Genomic DNA, 23,055 nt, shown 5'->3' with positions numbered 1-23,055 from the left:
TATATTACAACACTGTATATAGCCATAATATGACATTTGAAATGTCTCTATTCCTTTAGAACGTTTGTGAGTGTAATGTTTTGATTATCTATTTCACTGGCAATGAAAACACATGTTTCCCATGCCAATAAAGCCCTTTGAATTGAATTGAATAGAGAGAGAGAGTGAGCAAGAGAGAGGAGATAGGAGAGGAGAGAGAGTGAAAGATAAAGTGACAGCGATACATAATATGCATTGTCCTTTTGCAAGTTTCACTTGTGGTAATATTTTTTAATTCAGATGCTAGGCCTGCATGTACAAATATATAAAAGTGAACACTTTCACTCTTTCTATGCATATTTTGCAACACCAGGGTTGGAACTCACAGGGATAAAACAGAAACAATACTAGATAGTGATATTTACCAACATCCTCCACCGATCATCAATCCTATAGACATTCATACAAGTGTGTACATATCACTTTACATGTCTCCTCCAGTTACACATATGAGGTCGAATCAAAGTTATTATCATATTAAAACATGTCAGAATCAAACCATGCATCAGAAATCATCTGGTACTACATTTTCGAATCTACTTTCTTAAATCTACAATAATGATTTAACAAGTTAAAATTTGCTACACCAAATGATAAGAACTTCATCCTAAACCCTGTTTTTGGAAGGTAAGAATAGACCGACATCACAAATATGTGACGTTGATTTTTCGCATCCATAAAAGAGTACTTAAAATATTATATCACAGTATATCATGACAGTGTCCCCTTGTGTTCCTCTTGCTCCTTAACCAAATGCCAAGCACATTTCAGGAAAACCCCTTTATATGTAGCAGTACCTACAGTATAAGGAAGTGGGTATAGCTACTAGCTATGCATGACAAATAGAGTAAGGGAATGTTTTATTATGAATTGATGTGTGTGTGTGTGTGTGTCTGCACATATTTGTGTTCTGTGTGCTATATATGTTAGGTCATTCTACCACATTCAAACAGAGGCTTTGGGAGATAATGAACATTACAAAGGCAAGCAATGGAAACACTGATTCTAAGAGAGAGAGAGAGAGAGAGAGAGAGAGAGAGAAACCGAGCTGCACTTTCTAACCTCCTGCCAAATGTATGACCATATTAGAGACACATATTTCCCTTCGATTACACAGACCCACAAAGAATTTGAAAACAAATCCAATCCTGATAAACGCCCATATCTATTAGGTGAAGTACCACAGTGTGCCACCACAGCAGCAAGATTTGTGACCTACTGCCACAAGAAAGGGGCAATAAGTGGAGCACAAACACCATTGTAAATACAACCTATTTATTTATTTGTTTATTTATTTTCCCTTTCGTACTTGAATTATTTGCACATTGTTACAACACTGTGTCAATAATATAACATTTGAAATGTCTATATTCTTTAAAAACTTTTGTGAGTAATGTTTACTGTCAATTTCTGATTGTGTATTTCTCTTGTTTATTTCTCTTTTGTTTATTGTCTATTTCATTTACTTTGGCAATGTAAACATCTATTTCCCATAATAATGTTCTCGTTGTGAGATTAAATTACAAACGAGCTCAAAAGACGAAGGAAAGGTGCAAAGAAATAAAACAACAAAACTATATTCAAAGGAACACTGTGTCTTTTACTGGAAAAGACAGGGGACTAGACATTTTGTATGATAGAAACACCCTACTAGTGACCAAGTCCTAGGATACAGGCAGGTTATCTACGTCCCAAATGGCACCCTATACCCTATATAGTGCACTACATAGGGAGTAGGGTGCCATTAGAGACATATGTGTTGAGTTTCACGCATGGCTGTAGTTCCCATAGAAGTCCACAAGGGCTGTGACTGATCTATAGATACCATATACATACAGATAATCTGTCAACCTCCTGCCTCTTCATCTCCTATTCTATCCCTTCTTCTATAAGCCCATCCAGTTCTGAGATTGGAGTGTTCAGGTGCTCCTTTTCCAGAGTACAAGAAATAGTGTGTGTGTGTGCATGCATGAAAATCTATGGGTTTCACTTGGGATTCCCCTGGTAGTGTAGGGTAGAGTCGTTAAACAAAGGATTCTTCACTTCCATCTCTCCAGTCTGCAATGAAACAAAAACGTTGTTGTTAAAAGCCAAACACAAACAAAGTCATCATCAATGTGAATATTGTGTGTTAAACAATAATTTGTGTGCATATATTATGTGTGTGTGTGTGTGTGTGTGTGTGTGTGTGTGTAGTAGTAGCACACCCACCGGTGCCAGTCCAGGGCACTCGTACACAGTGAAGTCTCCGTCCACTTCCTCCTCATCTGATGTGACTTCTGAGTCAGTGACTTTCGGTTCCGATTTATGACTGAGAAACAACAGAATGCACCAGGATGAATATGTGTATTTATTCATATTTGAGTGGAACTGAATTGTGGGAGAAAAAGAAAGAAAGAATGAAAGAGAGAAAGAGAGAGAGAGAGAGACTGAAAGTGACAGTAGGAGGAGTAGAGCTCACTTTTCCATGGATAGCATCTGCTGTTTCTGATGCTGATAGTGGTACATCTGAGCACTCTGGGCCAACTTCTTATCCCCCGACTGAGGAGGAAAGGGAAGAGGAGAGGAGAGGCACATGAAAAAAAGGGTTGAATATTTTCCCAGTATTTTACAAATGTTCCATCCCAAGAATAAATCACTTTTCTCCCGGGTAACCTGGTATTTCCCGCCAAAACTGGAAGTGTCATTATAAAGCATATACTGTAAAGCATATACTGTACATATGTCTGGATTTGATTAGAGCTTTGCCTGATGCAGCCTGAGCCTGATGAGCCCTACATTAAAGACATTTTATGATCCCAAGCCCAAAAAAGCCCAAATGATTGTGCCATTATCCAATACATAGCCTTTGATAAAGTGCCTTTGGAAAGTATTCAGACCCTTTTACTTTTTCCACATTTTGCTACGTTACAGCCTTATTCTAAAATTGATTAAATTAAATTTCCCCTAATCAATCTACACACAATACCCCATAATGACAAAGCGAAAACAGGTTTTTAGAAATGTTTGCACATTTATTACAAATAAAAAACAGAAATACCTTATATACATAAGTATTCAGACCCTTTACTATGAGACTCGCAATTGAGCTCAGGTGCATCCTGTTTCCACTGATCATCCTTGAGATGTTTCTACAACTTGATTGGAGTCCACCTGTGGTAAATACAATTGATTGGACATGATTTGGAAAGGCACACACCTGTCTATGTAAGGTCCCACAGTTGACAGTGCATGTCAGAGCAAAAACCAAGCCATGAGGTCAAAGGAATTGTCCGTAGAGCTCCAAGAGAGGATTGTGTTGAGGCACAGATCTGGGGAAGGGTATCAAAAAATGTCTGCAGCATTGGTCCCCAAGAACACATTGGCCTCCATCATTCTTAAATGGCAGAAGTTTGGAACCACCAAGACTCTTCCTAAGGCTGGTCACCTGGCCAAACTGAGCAATCGGGGGAGAAGGGCATTGGTCAGGGAGGTGACCAAGAACCTGATGGTCACTCTGACAAAGCTCCAGAGTTCCTTTGTGGAGATGGGAAATCCTTCCAGAAGGACAACCATCTCTGCAGCACTCCACCAATCAGGCCTTTATGGTAGAGTGGCCAGACAGAAGCCACTCCTCAGTAAAAGGCACATGACAGCCCACTTAGAGTTTGCTAAAAGGCACCTAAAGACTCTCAGACCATGAGAAACAAGATTCTCTGGTCTGATGAAACCAAGATGTAACTTTTTGGCCTGAATGCCAAGTGTCACGTCTGGAGGAAACCTGCCACCTACAATGAATCATGGTGGTGGCAGCATCATGCTGTGGGGATGTTTTTCAGCTGCAGGGTCTGGGAGACTAGTCAGGATCGAGGGAAAGATGAACGGAGCAAAGTACAGAGAGATCCTTGATGAAAACCTGCTCCAGAGCGCTCAGGACCTCAGACTGGGGTGAAGGTTCATCTTCCAACAGGACAACAACCCTAAGTACACAGCCAAGACAACACAGGAGTGGCTTCGGGACAAGTCTCTGAATGTCCTTGAGTGGCCCAGCCAGAGCCCGGACATGAACCCGATCGAACATCTCTGGAGAGACCTGAACATAGCTGTGGAGCAACGCTCCCCATCCAACCTGACAGAGATTGAAAGGATTTGCAGAGAAGAATGGGAGAAACTCCCCAAATATAGGTGTGCCAAGCTTGTAGCGTCATACCCAAGAAGACTTGAGGCTGTAATTGCTGCCAAAGGTGCTTCAACAAAGTACTGAGTAAAGGGTCTGAATACTTATGTAAATGTGATATTTCAGTTTATTTTATTTTATACATTTGCAAAAATTTATAAAAACCTGTTTTTGCTTTGTCATTATGGGGTATTGTGTGTAGATTGATGAGGGGAAAAAACAATTGAATACATTTTAGAATAAGGCTGTAACGTAACAAAATGTGGAAAAAGTCAAGCGGTCTGACTACTTTCCAAATGCATTGTATATATCAGTGGTGGCCTGTGCCTTTTCAGATGAGGGAGGAAGATGAGGGAGGACGCTTGTGGACTTCAGTGCACAACACATCAGCTGTCTGTGACCAAGCGAAAAAACCTATCCAAGCCAAACCATCATATCATAACCACTAACCCCTACACACAGCCTACATCGTTGTCACCATAGCTAACGTCAAGTCAACATAGCTACTAGAACTAACGCATTAGTAAGTCCACTTTGATTGGGTGGACAACATATCAGTTCATGCTGCAAGAGCTCTGATAGGTTGGAGGACGCCCTCCGGAAGTTGTCATAATTACTGTGTAAGTCTATGTAACGGGGTGAGAACCCTGAGCCTTCTAGGTTTTGTATTGAAGCCAATGTACCCAGAGGAGGACGGAAACTAGCTGTCCTCCGGCTACACCATGGTGCTACCCTACAGAGTGCCGTTGAGGCTACTGTAGATCTTCATTGCAAAACAGTGTGTTTTAATCAATTATTTGTTGACGTGAATATATTTTGTATAGTTTTATCTAAAAAGGATAACTTTTTTAATGTTTCACTATTTTTATTTTTATACAATTCACTGAAGAGGATGGTCGTCCCCTTCCTCCTCTGAGGAGCCTCCACTGCTCTACAGGCCACGGCCTACTCTTCTATCAATGCTCAGGGTGGGGACAGACAGCGCATCAGTATGGAGCACAGATCACAATGCAGGTATTATTTCATCATGGTAACTTTATTTCTTGCGAAAGGTAGGACGACATTTGCTGCAGCATAGCCTCTACAGCCCCACAGTGGAGGTGTCATAATACCCGTAAAACCTAGTGGTCAAACAGTGAAATGGTTCCAATATTTTTTCCACCATTCATTTTTCCACACATCTCCATCTGGCTTTTGGAGGTCACCTTAGTTTTTCATTGTAAAGATGCATTTTTTTTAAATTGCAGCTGCAGAGTTTTAAAACTCTTGAATATCGTTGCTTTAAATCAGTGCGCACGCGAGCACTCTCTCACAGTCTTTCTCTCTCTCCATCAATTCCATTCAAATTGCATCCAAAATAGATAGGCCTAATCCTGTTCAAGATTGATATATCAGTGGAGGCTCCTCAGAGGAGGAAGGGGAGGACCATTTAATAAAAATTAAAATAGAGAAACATTAGAAAAGTTATCCTTTTTAGATAAAACTACACTAAATATATTCACGTCAACAAATAATTGATTAAAACACACTGTTTTGCAATGAAGGTCTACAGTAGCCTCAACGGCACTCTGTAGGGTAGCACCATGGTGTAGCTGACTTGGTACACTGACTTCAATACAAAATCTAGGATGTTCGTGGTTCTCACCCCCTTCCATAGACTTACACAGTAATTATGACAACTTCCAGAGGACGTCCTCAAACCTATCAGAGTTCTTGCAGCATGAATTGACATGTTGTCCATCCAATCAAAGGATCAGAGAATGAATCTAGGACTGAAAGCATAAGTTACAGCTAGCTAGCACTGCAGTGCATAAAATGTCATGAGTAGTTGACTCAAACGAGAAAGACAACAGTTGAAAAGTTTTGAACAAATTAATTTATTCTAAAATGAAGGAGAAGCAAGAAAGATAGAGAGAGAGAGCAAGCTATATATAATTTTTTTCTTTCACTTTCACTTACTTAGCTAGTGAATGCAGCTAGCTAGTTTAGCCTACTCAAACACCCAACGCAAACAGAGAGGGAATCTATGTTACCTAGCTGGCTATGGCTATCCAACACTGGAACTCTTCCAAGTCAAGGTAAGCTTTTGGTTTTATCAAATGTATTTCCACCGGGGCCCGCAGGTGTAACTGCTAAACTGCTTGCTAACTGTACACTGTACTGCATGTGGTGGATTTACTAATGCGATAGTTCTAGTAGCTATGTTGACTTGACGTTAGCTATGGTGACAATGATGTAGGCTGTGTGTAGGGGTTAGCGGTTATGATATGATATGATGGTTAGGCTTGGAAAGGTTTTTTTGCTTGGTCACAGACAGCTGATGTGTTGTGCACTGAAGTCCACAAGCGTCCTCCCTCATCTTCCTCCCTCATCTTAAACGGCACAGGCCACCACTGATGTATACAGTGCATTTGGAAAGTAGTCAGACCGCTTGACTTTTTCCACATTTTGTTACGTTACAACCTTATTGTAAAATCGATTAATATATATATATATCTCATCAATCTACACACAATACCCCATTATGACAAAGCAAAAACAGGTTTTAGACATTTTTGCAAATGTATTAAAAATAAATAAATAAAATATGACATTTACATAAGTATTCAGACCCTTTACTCAGTACTTTGTTGAAGCACCTTTGGCAGCGATTCCAGCCTCAACTTTTCTTGGGTATGATGCTACAAGATTGGCACACCTGTATTTGGGGAGTTTCTTCCATTCTTCTCTGCAGATCCTTTCAAGCTCTGTCAGGTTGAATGGGGAGCATAGCTGCACAGCTATTTTCAGGTCTCTCCAGAGACGTTAAATCGGGTTCAAGTCCAGGCTCTGTGCTTAGGGTCGTTGTCCTGTTGGAAGGTGAACCTTCACCCCAGTCTGAGGTCCTGAGTGCTCTGGAGCAGGTTTTCATCAAGGATCTCTGTACTTTGCTCAGTTCATCTTTCCCTCGATCCTGACTAGACTCCAAATCCCTGCCGCTGAAAATCATCCCCACAGCATGATCACCGTAGGGATGGTGCTAGGTTTCCTCCAGACATGTCGCTTGGCATTCAGGCCAAAAAGTTCAACCTTGGTTTCATCAGACCAGAGAATCTTGTTTCTCATGGTCTGAGAGTCCCTTAGGTGCCTTTTGGCAAACTCCAAGCAGGCTGTTATGTGCCTTTTACTGAGGAGTGGCTTCCGTCTGGCCACTCTACCATAAAGGCCTGATTAGTGGAGTGCTGCAGAGATGGTTGTCCTTCTGGAAGGTTCTCCCATCTCCCCAGAGAAACTCTGGAGCTCTGGCAGAGTGACCACCTTGTTCTTGGTCACCTCCCTGACCAAGGCCCTTCTCCCCTGATTGCTCAGTTTGGCCGGCGGCTAGCTCTAGGAAGAGTCTTGGTGGTTCCAAACTTCTTCCATTTAAGAATGATGGAGGCCACTGTGTTCTTGGGAACCTTCAATGCTGCAGACATTTTTTGGTACCCTTCCCCAGATCTGTGCCTCAACACAATCCTGTCTTGGAGCTCTACGGATTATTTATTCGACCTCATGGCTTGGTTTTTGCTCTGACATGCACTGTCAACTGTGAGACCTTATGTAGACAGGTGTGTCCCTTTCCAAATAATGTCCAATCAATGGAATATACCACAGGTGGACTCCAATCAAGTTGTAGAAACATCTCAAGGATGATGAATGGAAACAGGATGCACCTGAGCTCAATTTCGAGTCTCATAGCAAAGGGTCTGAATACTTATGTAAATAAGGTATTTTTGTTTTTAATTTGCAAATATTTCTAAAAACCTGTTTTCGCTTTGTCATTATGGGGTATTGTGTGTAGATTGATGGGGATTCTTTATTTATTTAATCCATTTTAGAATAAGGTTGTAACGTAACAAAATGTGGAAAAAGGGAAGGGGTCTGAATACTTTCCGAATGCACTGTATATTGAGATATTGGACTGTCTGCTCTTACAATGGGTATAAATGTCTGCAAAGGTGGAAGGCAGGTGGGAGGAGGTAGGAACATTCTAGCTAATGAGAGGGCAGATACGCATGTGAACAACAGGCACAACTCCGATTTAAAACTGCCAGGATGCCACCTGCGTCCACTTATTTCAGTACATTCGTAACAACCTAAACATTATGAAACTTCTATTCGATCAAATAAACCTCAATTAGCAATTCATTTTTAGGTTGATCAAGTTTTACACTCTCTCATAGACCTCCATACAAAAATTCCCCACTTGTCTGTTTCACGCTTTATTCGCACTGACAGATTTTGGGGCGGATTCAGTCCTCCCGCTTCACATTTTCTGCCTTTTATCAATTCGATTTGTTCACATCTCCTCCGCTCTCTCTCGCCTCCTTTTGAAAAGGGTCAAAGTTAAATGACAGTCAGCAAGGAGCGTGAACATGGATGAAAAAGCGCTTGCTTGAAACGACACTGTCCTTCTCCACTAGACAAATTACGTTTACAGGGATGGATCCCAAAATAAATGTGTAAAGTGCTCAAAACTAATTAAGTTTGTTGTGCAAGACATTTTATAGATAAAACAATAAGTAGCATGTTGTTTTTAAACGTGTGCATGTTTTTCTCCTCTGACAAAACAAAAGCTGATTCAAAGGGCGTGGCATATTTGAAAACTCTTCCGCGTTAGGATACAAATGAATATCCTTGATGAAAGGTGGCTATCGTGGAGAGGAGGACACTCTTCCATTTACCTACTAATGAATTTACACACTCCTCGACCTCAAACACTTATCGGTTTCCGGGTTACGGAAGAGAGGACAAAGGAGAGAGGACGGAGGATAAACTTTTGCCCAAACGAGAAAACCCCTTCCTCTCTGATTTATCTGAGGTGGATGTATGGTTCCCCATGAAGGACAATGTACTTACTGAAGTCCTGTTGGCTGTTCCATTCCCATGGCCTCCAAATGCAGGGTAATCTACCTTCTGGGCCAGACGTGATTCCTTCTGCAACCTGTAGGGGCAACATTATTCTGGGACATTAGCAATTCAGAGACTGGAGAAGGAACAGCATGCAAAATATCCCAAAACAACTGCATTATGGACTGAGGATTCGTCCCAATGGCAACCTATTCCCTATATAGTGCACTTCTTTTGACCAGAGCCTCAAATGTAGTGCACTATAGGAAGTAGGGTGCCATTTGGGATGCAGCCTAACAGTGCAGTGCTTCAATTAATCTTTCATAAAATGTTCTAAAAAGTGATCTAACATGCTCCAACAACAACACTTACCAGTAAAACAGTGGAGTCTAGCACATCTTAGTAGTCAAATTGAGTAATAGCATAATCATATATATTGTAGTGCATCTGTAAATAGAATGTTATTGTCTGATGTCTTTTATTTTATTTACCCCTTTTTCTCCCCAATTGGTAGTTACAGTCTTGTTCCATCGCTGCAACTCCCGTACGGACTCGGGAGAGGCGAAGGTCGAGAGCCATGCGTCCTCAGAAACACAACCCTGCCAAGCCACACTGCTTCTTGACACACTGCTCGTTTAACCTGGAAGCCAGCCGCACCAACGTGTCGGAGGAAACACCGTACAACTGGCGACCGTGTCAGCGTGCATGCGCCCGGCCCGCCACAGGAGTTGCTAGAGCGCGATGGGACAAGGACATCCCAGCCGGCCAAACCCTCCCCTAACGCCTCAAGCACTGCAGTGCCTTAGAGCGCTGCGCCACTCGGGAGGCCCTTATCTGATGTCTTACCTGACCCAGAAAACAGTAGCCAAGATCAAGGCCGTGGCGCCAACGATGACACACACAGAGATCATAACTGCAGAGGTGGACACAAACAGAGAAAAGGATAGAGTGAACACAAATTACACATAAAAGGAGGAGAAATTATGAAATTGTGTGTAACTGCAGATGAAATCAAATCACTTTCAATCCTTTATAAATAGTTTTGTATATTTGCATCATACTAAGGCGGTTTAGTAGAGCTGGCCTGGGTGCTCCATGCTGGTCTTACGTCATAAACGTGTCTCTATTTTCAACTCATAAAGCCACTTACTGACGAGGAGACTGTCCTTGGAGGGGTATGGGATGGCTATGAGGCCATCAGGTCCTCCCGCTCCAACCCTCCCCAGAGCCCCAGTGGCAGGCTGGGGGGTCTGGGTGGAGGGCTGGGTGGTGGTGGGCTGCCCCACAGAGGGTTGGACCTGGCCTCTCATTCTGAGAGCCTCCGTCTGAGTCCTAGCTCCCTTGGAACGGGTTTCTGGGAGAGAAAGAGAGAGATTGAAAGATTAAGAGAGAGAGAGAGATTGAAAGATTAAGAGCGAGAGAGTGAGAGAGTGAGAGAGCGAGAGAGCGAGCGAGAGCAAGAGAGAGCGAGAGAGAGAGCAAAAGAGAGTGAAAGAGAGAGACAGAGACATTCATATTATTGTGGTGTAGATAACGTTTTAGATATAGCGACACGCATCTATAGAAAAGTAACTGAAACATCCAAAAAATGCATAGAAATGCATACAGATGTCACGCCCTGACCTATAGAACTCTAGTTAGTTTGGTCAGGGTGTGTATATCATGTGTGTGTTTTCTATGGTGACATTCTATGTTTGCATTTCTATGTTTGGCCGGGTGTAATTCCCAATCAGAGGCAGCTGTCGCTCGTTGTCTCTGATTGGGGATCATACTTAGGCAGCCAGTTTTCCTGCCTGTGTTGTGGGATCTTGTTTGTGTTCGGTGAGATTGGGCTTGTTAGTGTATAGCCTTCCGACGCCATGTTTCGTTGCCTGTTGTTGTTTTGTATGTTTATTCAGTTCAATAAACATGTATGCATTTCACGCTGCGCCTTGGTCTGACCCGTTCATCAACGACCGTGACAACAGAATGTAAGGCTCACCTGATTGTTTTGGTTGTTTGACCTCCGACACTTCCTGTTTGGCAATGACAGAGTGAAGGAAGTCAATTTCTTCATCTAGAGCAGAGAAGGAAGTCATTTTACCTGAGGAGAAAGACAGGGGAAAATATAACTGTGAGTCTGTGTGAACATAATACCTTCATTCAGGATATAAATATGTTTTATTGTCACATACACCAGATAGGTGCAGTGAAATGTGTTGTTTTACAGGGTCAGCCATAGTAGTACAGCGCACCTGGAGCAAATTAGGGTTAAGTGCCTTGCTCAATGGCACATTGACAGATTTTTCACCTTGCTGGCTCAGGTATTCCAAGCAGCGACCTTTCGGTTACTGGCCCAACACTAACCACTAGAATACATATGTATTGTGCTTCTACATTTGTGAATTGGTAACCATGACTGTAAGTCGCTTTGGATAAAAGCGTCTGCTAAATGGCATATTATTATTATTATATAGCTGAGAACAGAGTGGGTTTGTGAAAGAGCATGATTTAGAACAGGATATCCTGTGTGTCAGAAGATGTAAGCCTGTGTGTTGTTGTGTGACTGCAGGTGCATGAAGGAACCCACGAGAGAGTGAGAGCCAGTGAGTGTTTGTTTGTGTGTATGATGGACAGAGAGTGTGCCAGTGTGTGTTGTTTGTTTGGGACGCAGTGAAAAGGAGACAAAGCCAGGGTGTTGTTTAACAGCTCTGTTGGCCAGACAGCAGGCCACATTCCAGGACTGGGCCACAGCGCTCCCTGGTTACTTGGGTACGTAGTGTGTGTGTGGCCAGGGGATGGAGCACGGCAGGGGGGCTTGTGCGATCACCCCGCCCCCCTGATTCGGCCCTACTCCCTCTCACACACAAGGCCCTAAATCTCACTCAGCTGAGTGCTAATGGTGAAATAAATGGCTAATCTCACCCACTCCATTGTGGTGCATTTCCATACAGGATTTACCCCAGTGTTTAACCCAAAAGGCTCAGACTTTTCTGTTTCCATCTACGCAGACCGGCACCCATGGCTGACTGGGCCATGGCTCCGGCAGACCTGCTCTCACTTGGGGCCAAAGCCAGGCCACTGGTACATTTCAGCTGACATTTACATAACAATGGCTAACTGTGAACTTTAACACCATCTCACAAAGCAACTGTTTTGATTAAATCAAATCAAATTTTTGTCACATGCGCCGAATACAACAGGTGTAGACCTTACAGTGAAATGCTCACTTACAAGCCCTTAACCAACAATGCAGTTTTAAGAAAGAATACCAAAAAATCACACAAAATACAATATAAAATAATATGAAATAAAAGTAACAAATGATTAAAGAGCAGCAGTAAAAAATAACAATAGCGAGGCTATATGCAGGAGGTACCGGTACCGAGTCAATGTGCGGGGGCACCGGTTAGTCGAGGTAATTGAGGTAATATGTACATGTAGGTAGAGTTATTACAGTGACTATGCATAGATAATAAACAGAGAGTAGCAGCAGCGTAAAAGTAGTCAAATAGTTTGGGTAGCCATTTGATTAGATGTTCAGGAGTCTTATGGCTTGGGGGTAGAAGCTGTTTAGAAGCCTCTTGGACCCAGAGAGAAAAGTATATGACTAGGGTGGCTGGAGTCTTTGACAATTTTTAGGGCTTTCCTCTGACACCGCCTGGTATAGAGGTCCTGGATGGCAGGAAACTTGGCTCCAGTGATGTACTGGGCCGTACGCACTACCCTCTGTAGTGCCTTGCGGTCGGAGGCCGAGCAGTTGCCATACCAGGCAGTGATGCAACCAGGCAGTGATGCAACCAGTCAGAATGCTCTAGATGGTGCAGCTGTAGAACCTTTTGAGGATCTGAGGACCCATGCCAAATATTTTCAGTCTCCTTAGGGGGAATAGGTTTTGTCGTGCACTCTTCACGACTGTCTTGGTGTGCTTGGACCATTTTAGTTTGTTGGTGATGTGGACACCAACAAACTAGAAGCTCTCAACCTGCTGTACTACAGCCCCGTCAATGAGATTGGGGGCATGCTCGGTCCTCTTCTTTTTCCTGTAGTCCACAATCATCTCCTTTGTCTTGATCACTTTGAGGGAGAGGTTGTTGTCCTGGCACCACACAGCCAGGTCTCTGACCTCCTCCCTATAGGCTGTCTCGTCGTTGTATGTGATCAGGCCTACCACTGTTGTGTCATCGGCAAACTTAATGATAGTGTTGGAGCCATGCCTGGCCATGCAGTCATGAGTGAACAGGGAGTACAGGAGTTGCTGGAGGAGTTGCTGATTCTGCTCTTCACAAGTCCACACTGTCAGTCCTAGCTATGGAAACATTAATTTCCCTAGTATAACATAAGGGTGTATACACAAGTGTAACACTGGTGTTACAGTTGAAAAGCAGCAGGTTCCTCCAAAAGACCAGGGTACACTGTTTACATGATGAGCTAAATAAGATTGAGATTTAATATTGAATTACTGTAGTGAGACATCATGAGCCATATCACCGCCTGAGCCACTTTGCTGAATATGCTTAGTGCTGTCTGACTGTGTTTGTATTAGCGTGAGCTCTGTCTTATTAATGATTAAGGCGTTGTCCTCTCCAGAAGGGTGGCCATCTGCCGGTGGTAATGTGCGTGATATGATGTGGCAGCACTTTCACTCTGTGCTTGGTTACTTTCTCACTCCCCTCTATCACTGGACATTTAGTGTGCTCCACAGCAGGTGTCAGTGGGGGCGGGTCATGCCATCTGGACTTTGTAGGTGGTGGAGGGCTCCAAGTGTGCCAGTTTACTCAGCAAGAGCACTATTTCTACCCTACTTCGTTAGCCAACTGCAAAGTTTGACGAAAATGATAAAATAAGAAAGAAAATGAGAACTTTCCTGAGATATTGTGTTGGTATGAGTACATGAGTGAGAGGGTACATACAAGAATCAGTGAGCATGAACCACAGAAAAGGGAGCATAAGGGTATTTGTATGTTTTTTGTCTGAGTGAGAGTGTATAGTACATAGAGACAGCAAGAATGGGGAAATGGACGTCTCAGTAGAACCTCACACACTGACTAAGCATGCACCTCTCCCTGCGTTGGAGAGCAGGTTTTGGCACCAACTTGATAATTACCCCTAACCCCCCCGATAAGTTACTGCAAACAAACACTAAACAAGTAAACAGTGAATCAGACTCACACCCATCTGTGAGGTTCTCTTATTCCACTTACAGCCCATTTGTAATCTCCCATTCCCCACCCTGGCTACACCAGGACAACACAATCAGTTACTGATCATTTCTCATTACAACATAAAGACACACACTGTCATTTGTATTTCCAGTCAAAGGGGCTGCCCTGCTTTGTTTGTGAAAGGGTCTTTAAGGGAACACTGAGTGAAAGTATCTACATTATAGTCATTTAGCAGATGTTCTTATCCAGAGCAACTTACAGGAGCAATTAGGGTTAAGTGTCTTGCTCAAGGGCACATCAACAGATGTTTTACCTAGTCGCCTCAGGGATTTGAACCAACAACATTTTGGTTACTGACCCAACACTCTTAACCGCTAGGCTATCGACCGAATAGGTAAATTAAACTTACTGACACTTTTTCTAATTGTTTACCAGGTTGAATCAGAATAATATCTGGCCTAATAGTTGAATTCAGACTCACACATGACCAAACAGTATAGATTACCGGATGACTACATGGCTTCCAATTTTACAGTTGATCTCACTGACTTATATTTCTCAGGGGGGGTCATTCTTAGGGACTACTGCTGCCCTCTTGTGGCGATGTGAACAATGCACTGGTAAGTATTTTCAATAGGCCCTCCAATATGGTGCACTAGGTTATATGGGCAAGAACATGCTCTAGAATGTTAGTAGCTATGGCTTCCTCTTGACCACATATGGCAAAGCTTGCTGGCCCGAGTCTATATTCCGGTCAGAGGTACTTGGTCAACATCCATACTATCCCATCCTCAACACTGCAACAACACATTTCTCTCTCTCCATGTTTACAGTTGCAGTAGCTACGCAAAACCATGGACATATGTGAAAAACACAGCATAACACTACTTTTCAAGTTATATATTCATCCCTCTAACCCAAACACCATACTGGGAATATAAAATGTTTAAAAAAGATCACAGACTTAACTATTTGTTTATTTGAGTGCCCACTGACTACATTTCCCATCATGACTAACATAGTCAGACTGCCACAAGGAATCACCTTGTCATACTAACATGACATTCAATAACATGCCTGATTCCTAATAACTCGTCAACAGCTCTCATCAGGCTCTGTTAGGTTAGCCCTCTGTGCGTCATCCCTCCCCGCTCCCCATCTCTCCTCATCTCTAGGGTCTCCCTGTTCCCAATGTCCTAACTTATTATTAGCCTATAGGTCTATGGAGGGGTCAGCCTGACCACAGCTTTAGATGCTGTTGATGACCAAGGTGGAATTACCTACACTACCGTTCAAAAGTTTGGGGTCACTTAGAAATGTCCTTGTGTTCCATGAAAACATACATGAAATGAGTTTGAATAGGAAATATAGCAAAATGAATAGGAAATGTAGTCATTGACAAGGTTAGAAATAATGATTTTTAATTGAAATAATAATTGTGTCCTTCAAACTTTGCTTTCGTTAAAGAATCCTCCATTTGCAGCAATTACAGCCTTGCAGACCTTTGGCATTCTAGTTGTCAATTTGTTGAGGTAATCTGAAGAGATTTCACCCCATGCTTCCTGAAGCACCTCCCACAAGTTGGATTGGCTTGATGGGCACTTCTTACGTACCATACGGTCAAGCTGCTCCCACAACAGCTCAATAGGGTTGAGATCCGGTGACTGTGCTGGCCACTCCATTATAGACAGAATACCAGCTGACTGCTTCTTCCCTAAATAGTTATTGCATAGTTTGGAGCTGTGCTTTGGGTCATTGTCCTGTTGTAGGAGGATATTGACTCCAATCAAGCACCATCCACAGGGTATGGCATGGCGTTGCAAAATGGAGTGATAGCCTTCCTTCTTCAAGATCCCTTTTACCCTGTACAAATCTCCCACTTTACCACCACCAAAGCACCCCCAGACCATCACATTGCCTCCACCATGCTTGACAGATGGCATCAAGCACTCCTCCAGCATCTTTTCATTTGGTCTGCGTCTTACAAATGTTCTTCTTTGTGATCCGAACACCTCAAACTTCGATTTGTCTGTCCATAACACTTTTTTCCAATTTTCCTCTGTCCAGTGTCTGTGTTCTTTTGCCCATCTTAATCTTTTCTTTTTATTGGCCAGTCTGAGATATGGCTTTTTCTTTGCAACTCTGCCTAGAAGGGCCTCTTCACTGTTGACGTTGAGACTGGTGTTTTGCGGGTCCTATTTAAAGAAGCTGCCAGTTGAGGACCTGTGAGGCACCTGTTTCTCAAACTAGACACTCTAATGTATTTGTCCTCTTGCTCAGTTGTGCACCGGGGCCTCCCACTCCTCTTTCTATTCTGGTTAGAGCCAGTTTGCGCTGTTCTGTGAAGGGAGTAGTACACAGCGTTGTACGAGATCTTCAGTTTCTTGGCAATTTCTCGCATGGAATAGCCTTCATTTCTCAGAACAAGAATAGACTGACGAGTTTCAGAAGAAAGTTCTTTGTTTCTGGCCATTTTGATCCTGTAATCGAACCCACAATTGCTGATGCTCCAGATACTCAATTAGTCTCAAGAAGGACAGTTTTATTGCTTCTTTAATCAGCACAACAGTTTTCAGCTGTGCTAACATAATTGCAAAAGGGTTTTCTAATGATCAATTAGCCTTTTAAAATGATAAACTTGGATTAGCAAACACAACGTGCCATTGGAACACAGGACTGATGGTTGCTGATAATGGGCCTCTGTATGCCTATGTAGATATTCCATAAAAAATCAGCCGTTTCCAGCTACAATAGCCATTTACAACATTAACAATGTCTACACTGTTTTTCTGGTGAATTTGATGTTATTTTAATGGACAAAACAATTGCTTTTCTTTCGAAAATAAGGACATTTCTAAGTGACCCCAAACTTTGGAACGGTAGTGTAGATGGACGGGAAGTGACGCAGTCAATACACATACAGTCACACACACACACACACACACATATATATACACATTCCCTGTTTCTGGGTACAGCTCTGCCATCAGTACATACTGTGTATATATATCCAGTTCTCCGGACTGTTTGTCAGCCTTATTACCAGACAAAGCCCAGGCTCCAAGGCAAGGAGTGTTTACCTATGTGAGTGTACGCCTTGATGTCAAACACAGGCTTGTCCTACACACACAAAGAGTACTGTTCACTAACTGTACTCACCTAGCTACTGGAAGTTACCTACCCTCTCATCTCTGCTCCTCAGGCCATCATGGCGCCCACTGTAAAACCAATGAATAACAGTACTACTCTTCCCTTTCTGAGAGTATACATATTGTACCTACCAACATACAAAGCATGGCACCTACACTCACATATCTGTGTATCAGTGTGTGTGTGTGTGTGTGTGTGCTTGTGAAAAAGAAAACAAGACGAAGTATGCTTATGTATGAGTGTGTGTTTGTGTAAATGTGTGTATTACATGTTGCTGTGGAGTGTGTTTGTGTAAATGTGTGTATTACATGTTGCTGTGGAGTGTGTTTGTGTAAATGTGTGTATTACATGTTGCTGTGGAGTGTGTTTGTGTAAATGTGTGTATTACATGTTGCTGTGGAGTGTGTTTGTGCAAATGTGTGTATTACATGTTGCTGTGGAGTGTGTTTGCTTCCTCTTTTCATCCTGCTGCTCTCTCATGCATAGTCTAAGACATCCGGGCTGCCAGATTGAATAATGTATCAGTTTCTACTTCTCTAGGTCCCAAGTAAGCCCATCTCTGGTCCCACTGTGTCTGGATGGGTTTATCTCTCCGTGTACAACACGCATGTCTATATCCGTACTGGAAAAAACATCCATAACCTGCCTCAATGGATATGTCCTATGGAAATAAGACATAAAATGATGCTAAAAATAAGAACAAATATGTTTAGCACGTAAAAGGTAAGGCTTTGATTTGGAGTAAATCTCCATTGAAGTACACCTAATCCTGTACATAGGCGCTGTTACGATGAGCTAGGTTGCCTACACCTACAGGGTCAGTCTGTTCGAGCCGGCCCTCACCCTCTCAGGATTATGTAAGAGGCTTAACCTAGCTCAGTGGTCTGTAGCACTCACAACACACCATACCTCAACACCACACCACCACAGCACCACAACACCACACCACAGCACCACACCACAACACCACACCACAGCACCACACCACAGCACCACACCAACACACAACAACCCGAAGGCCAACCTGGCCCTCACACTACATACACAGAGAGAGAGAGAGAGAGAGTGTGACAGAGAGAGAGGGAGAGAGATGGAAGGGAGAGATAGGGGGACAGAGGGAGAGGGAGAGAGAGAGAGAGATGGAGGAGAGAGAGATACATGCAGTACTCTGGGTGATTAAAGGCGGTGGTCATGTGCGGGGGTTGCATGTGTCTGCCCAGCTAACAATTCTAGGGAGAGAGAACGTTTTTGTAATGTTACCCGCAATGTTCCTCTAATGTTTGAGTGTCCAGTTTACCGTTAGTTAGGGGACATTCTATCTATGTTAGCAGGAACCTTCTGAGAACCTTTTTAGCATGTTTTAGCATTAGAGTTAGGAGAACATTCCCTTCATGTCAAACAGAACATACCCAGAACGTGGTTACCATGTTCTCAGATTATACAATATTAATGTTCTAGACACGTTTCATTGGAACGTTGCAAGAACCCTTGTGTCCAATTTCACGATGGTTGGAAAAATATTCCATCAATGTCCCACCAAACATATACAGAACATGGTTGCCATGTTTTTAGAACATAAGGTATTAATGTTCTAGACAAGTTTCATGAGAACATTGCAAGAACATTCATGCATCCAGTTTTCTGTGGGAAAGGATAATATTCCATCAACGTCCCACTAAACATACACAGAATATGGTTGCCATGTTCTTAGAACATAAGACATTAATGTTATTGACACATTTCATGGGAATGTTGCAAGAACATTTCTGTGAATCAGTTGTCAGAACGTTGCTGATGGTCCCAAAGAAACGTTCTCCACAACGTTGCAAAGCCAATCAAGGCCCTGATCCCTGGTTAGGGATACTCAAACACACAGTTTTACAATTTACATATTTGACACACTTTGATGTGCATGATTACATTGTGTATGTTAATTTATACAGTAATTATTATTCAACAGTCCTCATCTGGGATTTGAACTCAAAACCTCTTGGTTCACGGTACGCCTATCTTCCTGCTACGGCACCATGTCTGTGTCATGTATCGGTTAATCTGACTATTCTCATCATTGATTTGATTGACTTCTTTCAGCAATTTAAGGGCTTTCAGTATAGTTCACTAATGTTGGTGGGGCATGTTAACCTGTTTTAATAATACTTCTGAATCACTATGATCAATAAAAGTTCCTACAGATTCCCATCTTTCAATGAGAAACTCATTTTAATTAGATAGGTGTTTTGTAACCTCTGCCAAATAATGACATTTACATATACTGCTAAGAATGTGAGAATAGGGTGATTCCCCTATCGAGTCTAGAACCCAGGCCGCCAGCACCAATGATGAACGCCCTAACCACTGTCCCAATAAGGAATATCTCTAGAGGATGTGCTTATTGGGCCCGTATAATTAGGCCCTGTCCAGAATAAACCCTAACCCCTCCTCCCTAGGCACTTGTAGATCTGAAACAACTTGATAGTTGAAAGCTATAGGGTGAATGCACTTTGAAGTCAATCTCAGCTCTGTTAAAAGTACACTCAAAAATGTTTTTGTTTTGATCATAGTGATTCAGGAGTATCATTAAAACAGGTTAACATGTCCCACTATACAGAAGCTATACAGAAAAATTGCTGAAATAAGTAAATAAAACCAATGATTAGAGAATAGTCAGATTAACTCATATTTGACACAGACATGGAGGTGTAGCAGGAAGATCGGAGTACCGTGAACCAAGAGGTTGTGAGTTCAAATCATAGATGAGGAACATGAATAATAATTGCTGTATAAATCAACATGCACAATGTAATCATCTATATCAAAGTGAGTCAAATATGTAAATTAAAAGCACTGTGTGTGTGAGTATCCCTAACCTTGCCAACAGACAAAGAGCTATGAATGTATCAGTGGTTCACAGATCAGGGCCTTGATTGGCTCGGCAACAGTGATTTTGGGGGGACCATCAGGCAACGTCCTGACAACTGATACACAGAAATATTCCTGCTATGTTCCCATCAAACATGTCTAGAACATTATCTTATGTTCTGAAAACATGGCAACCATGTTCTGTGTATGTTTGGTGGGATGTTGATGGAATATTCTCTTAACCCACAGAAAACTGGACACATGAATGTTTTTGCAACGTTCCCATGGAACATATCTAGAACATTAATATCTTATGTTCTGAGAACATGCCAACCATGTCAACCGTTCTGTGTAAGTTCTATTTGACATTAAGGGAATGGTCTCTTGGAACATTCCTACGAAAACGTTAATGACCTAATGAGACTTAAGAGAACATTCTCTAAAGTTGTGGGAATGTTTGTTGTTAGCTGGGTGTGGACAGCGGGGGGGGGATTAGACTATAGCACACAGAGAGAGGGAGAAATAAGGCCAGATCGATGCAGAGTGAAAGAGAGAGGGATGGAGAGATCAAGGGAGAGAGAGGAATGAGAGATCGAGAGGAATGGATAGGAAGGGCAAAAGAGTAAAGGAAAGAGGAGCATTGAATGAGAGGAAGAGGCAGATTGAGAGTGAATGTGGTAAGCAAGGAGGGGGCTGAGAGAGCGAGGAAGGAGGAGGAGAAAGAGGAGGAGTGAGGGTTTCCTGTCTTTTTCTCTGCGGCCAGTGGTGTACACAGTCTGTGTCACTGTGTGGCTCACTATACCCATTCTTAAAGCAGTTACTCATGGCTGCAACGCGAACAAAGGCACACACACACACACACACACACACACACACACACACACACACACACACACACACACTGCAGGGCTTCCGATTAAACAGCAGCATCTCTGCATTAGCTCATTAACCACTTAGTTTGACTGTGTTTGACCAAAGCCCCTTAGCCATGTCTGGATGCTTAGAGATCTGTCGCTTGACACAGGCTTGTGTCCCAAATGGCACCCTATTCCCTACATAGTGCACTACATAGGGCTGTGGTCAAAAGTAGTGCATTATGTAGGGAAAAGGGTGCCATTTGGGATGCAACCACAACCAGGGCAGGGAAGATGATTGATGTCCACTGCACATAGAAAAATACCCTGTGCAGAACTCTCCTTTTTAAACTTGAATCCCTATCTGTTGAAGTAGCTTCATCAAATACATTCAATAACATCTGTCATAAATGAACCAAATCACCTTGATTATAATGGAGATTGCGGGGCCATTTGTGTGTGCATAATGTGTGTGGACTGTGTAATGGCCAGACCTACATACCATAGTGATGGCGCCTCTTCCTTGCCACACACAATCCTTCCTCGTTCTCGTCCAATGGATTGAGACATGGACCGCAGTAGGATGTGCCAGGTTTGCAGAAGTGCCGCCCCGCGCGGGCACAGTCTATGTGGTCCGGACACTTATCCCCAGCTAAATGGAAAGAGAGAGGGCAGAAAAAGAGACATACGTTAGACGACACACTCTATTGCTCACATCCTCTGACAGCATATACTGAATCATGGTTTTCATGATTCGTATGGAGTGTGCGTGAGACATTATCCCCCAGGTGCCATGACAAAAGAGGCTGCTTGGAGATAACAAGACGACATGTAGACGCACCAGTCAGTGGCAGACTTACTTTTACTATGTACACTGATCAAAAAAATATAAACCAACATGTAAAGCGTTGGTCCCATGTTTCATGAGCTGAAATAAAAGATCCCAGATATTTTCCACATCCACAAAAAGCTTACTTCTTTCAAGTTTTGTGCACAAATTTGTTTACATTCCTGTTAGTGACCATTTCTCCTTTGCCAACATAATCCATCCACCTGACAGGTGTGGCATATCAAGAAGCTGATTAAACAGCATGATCATTACACTGGTGCATCTTGTGCTGGGGACAATAAAAGGCCACTCTAAAATGTGCAGTTTTGTCACACAACACAATGCCACAGATGTCTCAGGTTTTGAGAGAGCGTGCAATTGGCATGATTGCAGGAATGTCCACCAGAGCTGTTGTTCATTTCTTTACCATAAGCAGCCTCGTCCAACCTGCCTGAGAACCGCAGACCATGTGTATGGCGTCGTGTGGGCGAGTGGTTTGCTGATGTCAACGTCACAGAAGGCTGCTGATGGGAGAAGGACTCATAATAACGGCCAGAACGGAGCAAATGGAATGGCATCAAACACCTGGAAACCATGTGTTTGATGTATTTTATACCATTCCACCTATTCCGCTCCAGCCAATACCACAAGCCAGTCCTCCCCAATTAAGGTGCCACCAACCTCCTGTGGTCAACGTTGTGAAAATAATGCCCCATGGTGGCGGTGGGGTTATGGTATGGGCAGGCATAAGCTATGGACATCGAACACAATTGCATTTTATTGATGGCAATTTGAATGCATAGAGATACCGTGACGAGATCCTGAGGTCCATTGTCGTGCCATTCATCTGCCGCCATCACCTCATGTTTCAGCATGATAATGAACTGCCCCATGTAGCAAGGATCTGTACACAATTCCTGGAAGCAGAAAATGTCCCAGTTCTTCCATGGCCTGCATACTCACCAGACATGTCACCCATTGAGCATGTTTGGGATGCTCTGGATCGACGTGTACGACAGCGTGTTCCAGTTCCCACCAATATCTAGAAGCTTCGCACAGCCATTGATGAGGAGTGGGACAACATTCCACAGACCACAATCAACAGCCTTATCAACTATGCGAAGGACATGTGTCGCGCTGCATGAGGCAAATGGT

At 42.9% G+C, this 23,055-nt stretch overlaps 1 protein-coding gene across 1 annotated transcript in view; it reads right to left on the bottom strand.

Annotated features, from left to right (window-relative positions):
• Positions 1–252: 252 nt before the first annotated feature.
• LOC311100257 (neural proliferation differentiation and control protein 1-like) overlaps positions 253–23,055 on the bottom strand; it is a 52,634-nt gene continuing 29,831 nt past the window's right edge. The window contains exons 2-9 of the mRNA XM_084141100.1: positions 21,574–21,723; positions 11,046–11,147; positions 10,215–10,418; positions 9,911–9,977; positions 9,074–9,158; positions 2,501–2,580; positions 2,251–2,350; positions 253–2,097 (exon numbers count right to left, since the gene is read on the bottom strand). Coding sequence (XP_083997226.1) covers positions 2,026–2,097; positions 2,251–2,350; positions 2,501–2,580; positions 9,074–9,158; positions 9,911–9,977; positions 10,215–10,418; positions 11,046–11,147; positions 21,574–21,723 — 860 coding nt within the window. The 3' untranslated portion in view covers positions 253–2,025. The remainder of the gene's footprint in view (positions 2,098–2,250; positions 2,351–2,500; positions 2,581–9,073; positions 9,159–9,910; positions 9,978–10,214; positions 10,419–11,045; positions 11,148–21,573; positions 21,724–23,055) is intronic.

This window comes from Coregonus lavaretus (genome assembly GCF_964263955.1).
Source record: "Coregonus lavaretus genome assembly, chromosome: 24".
Lineage (NCBI taxonomy): Eukaryota > Metazoa > Chordata > Actinopteri > Salmoniformes > Salmonidae > Coregonus > Coregonus lavaretus.
This window is presented reverse-complemented; position numbering and strand designations above follow the sequence as displayed.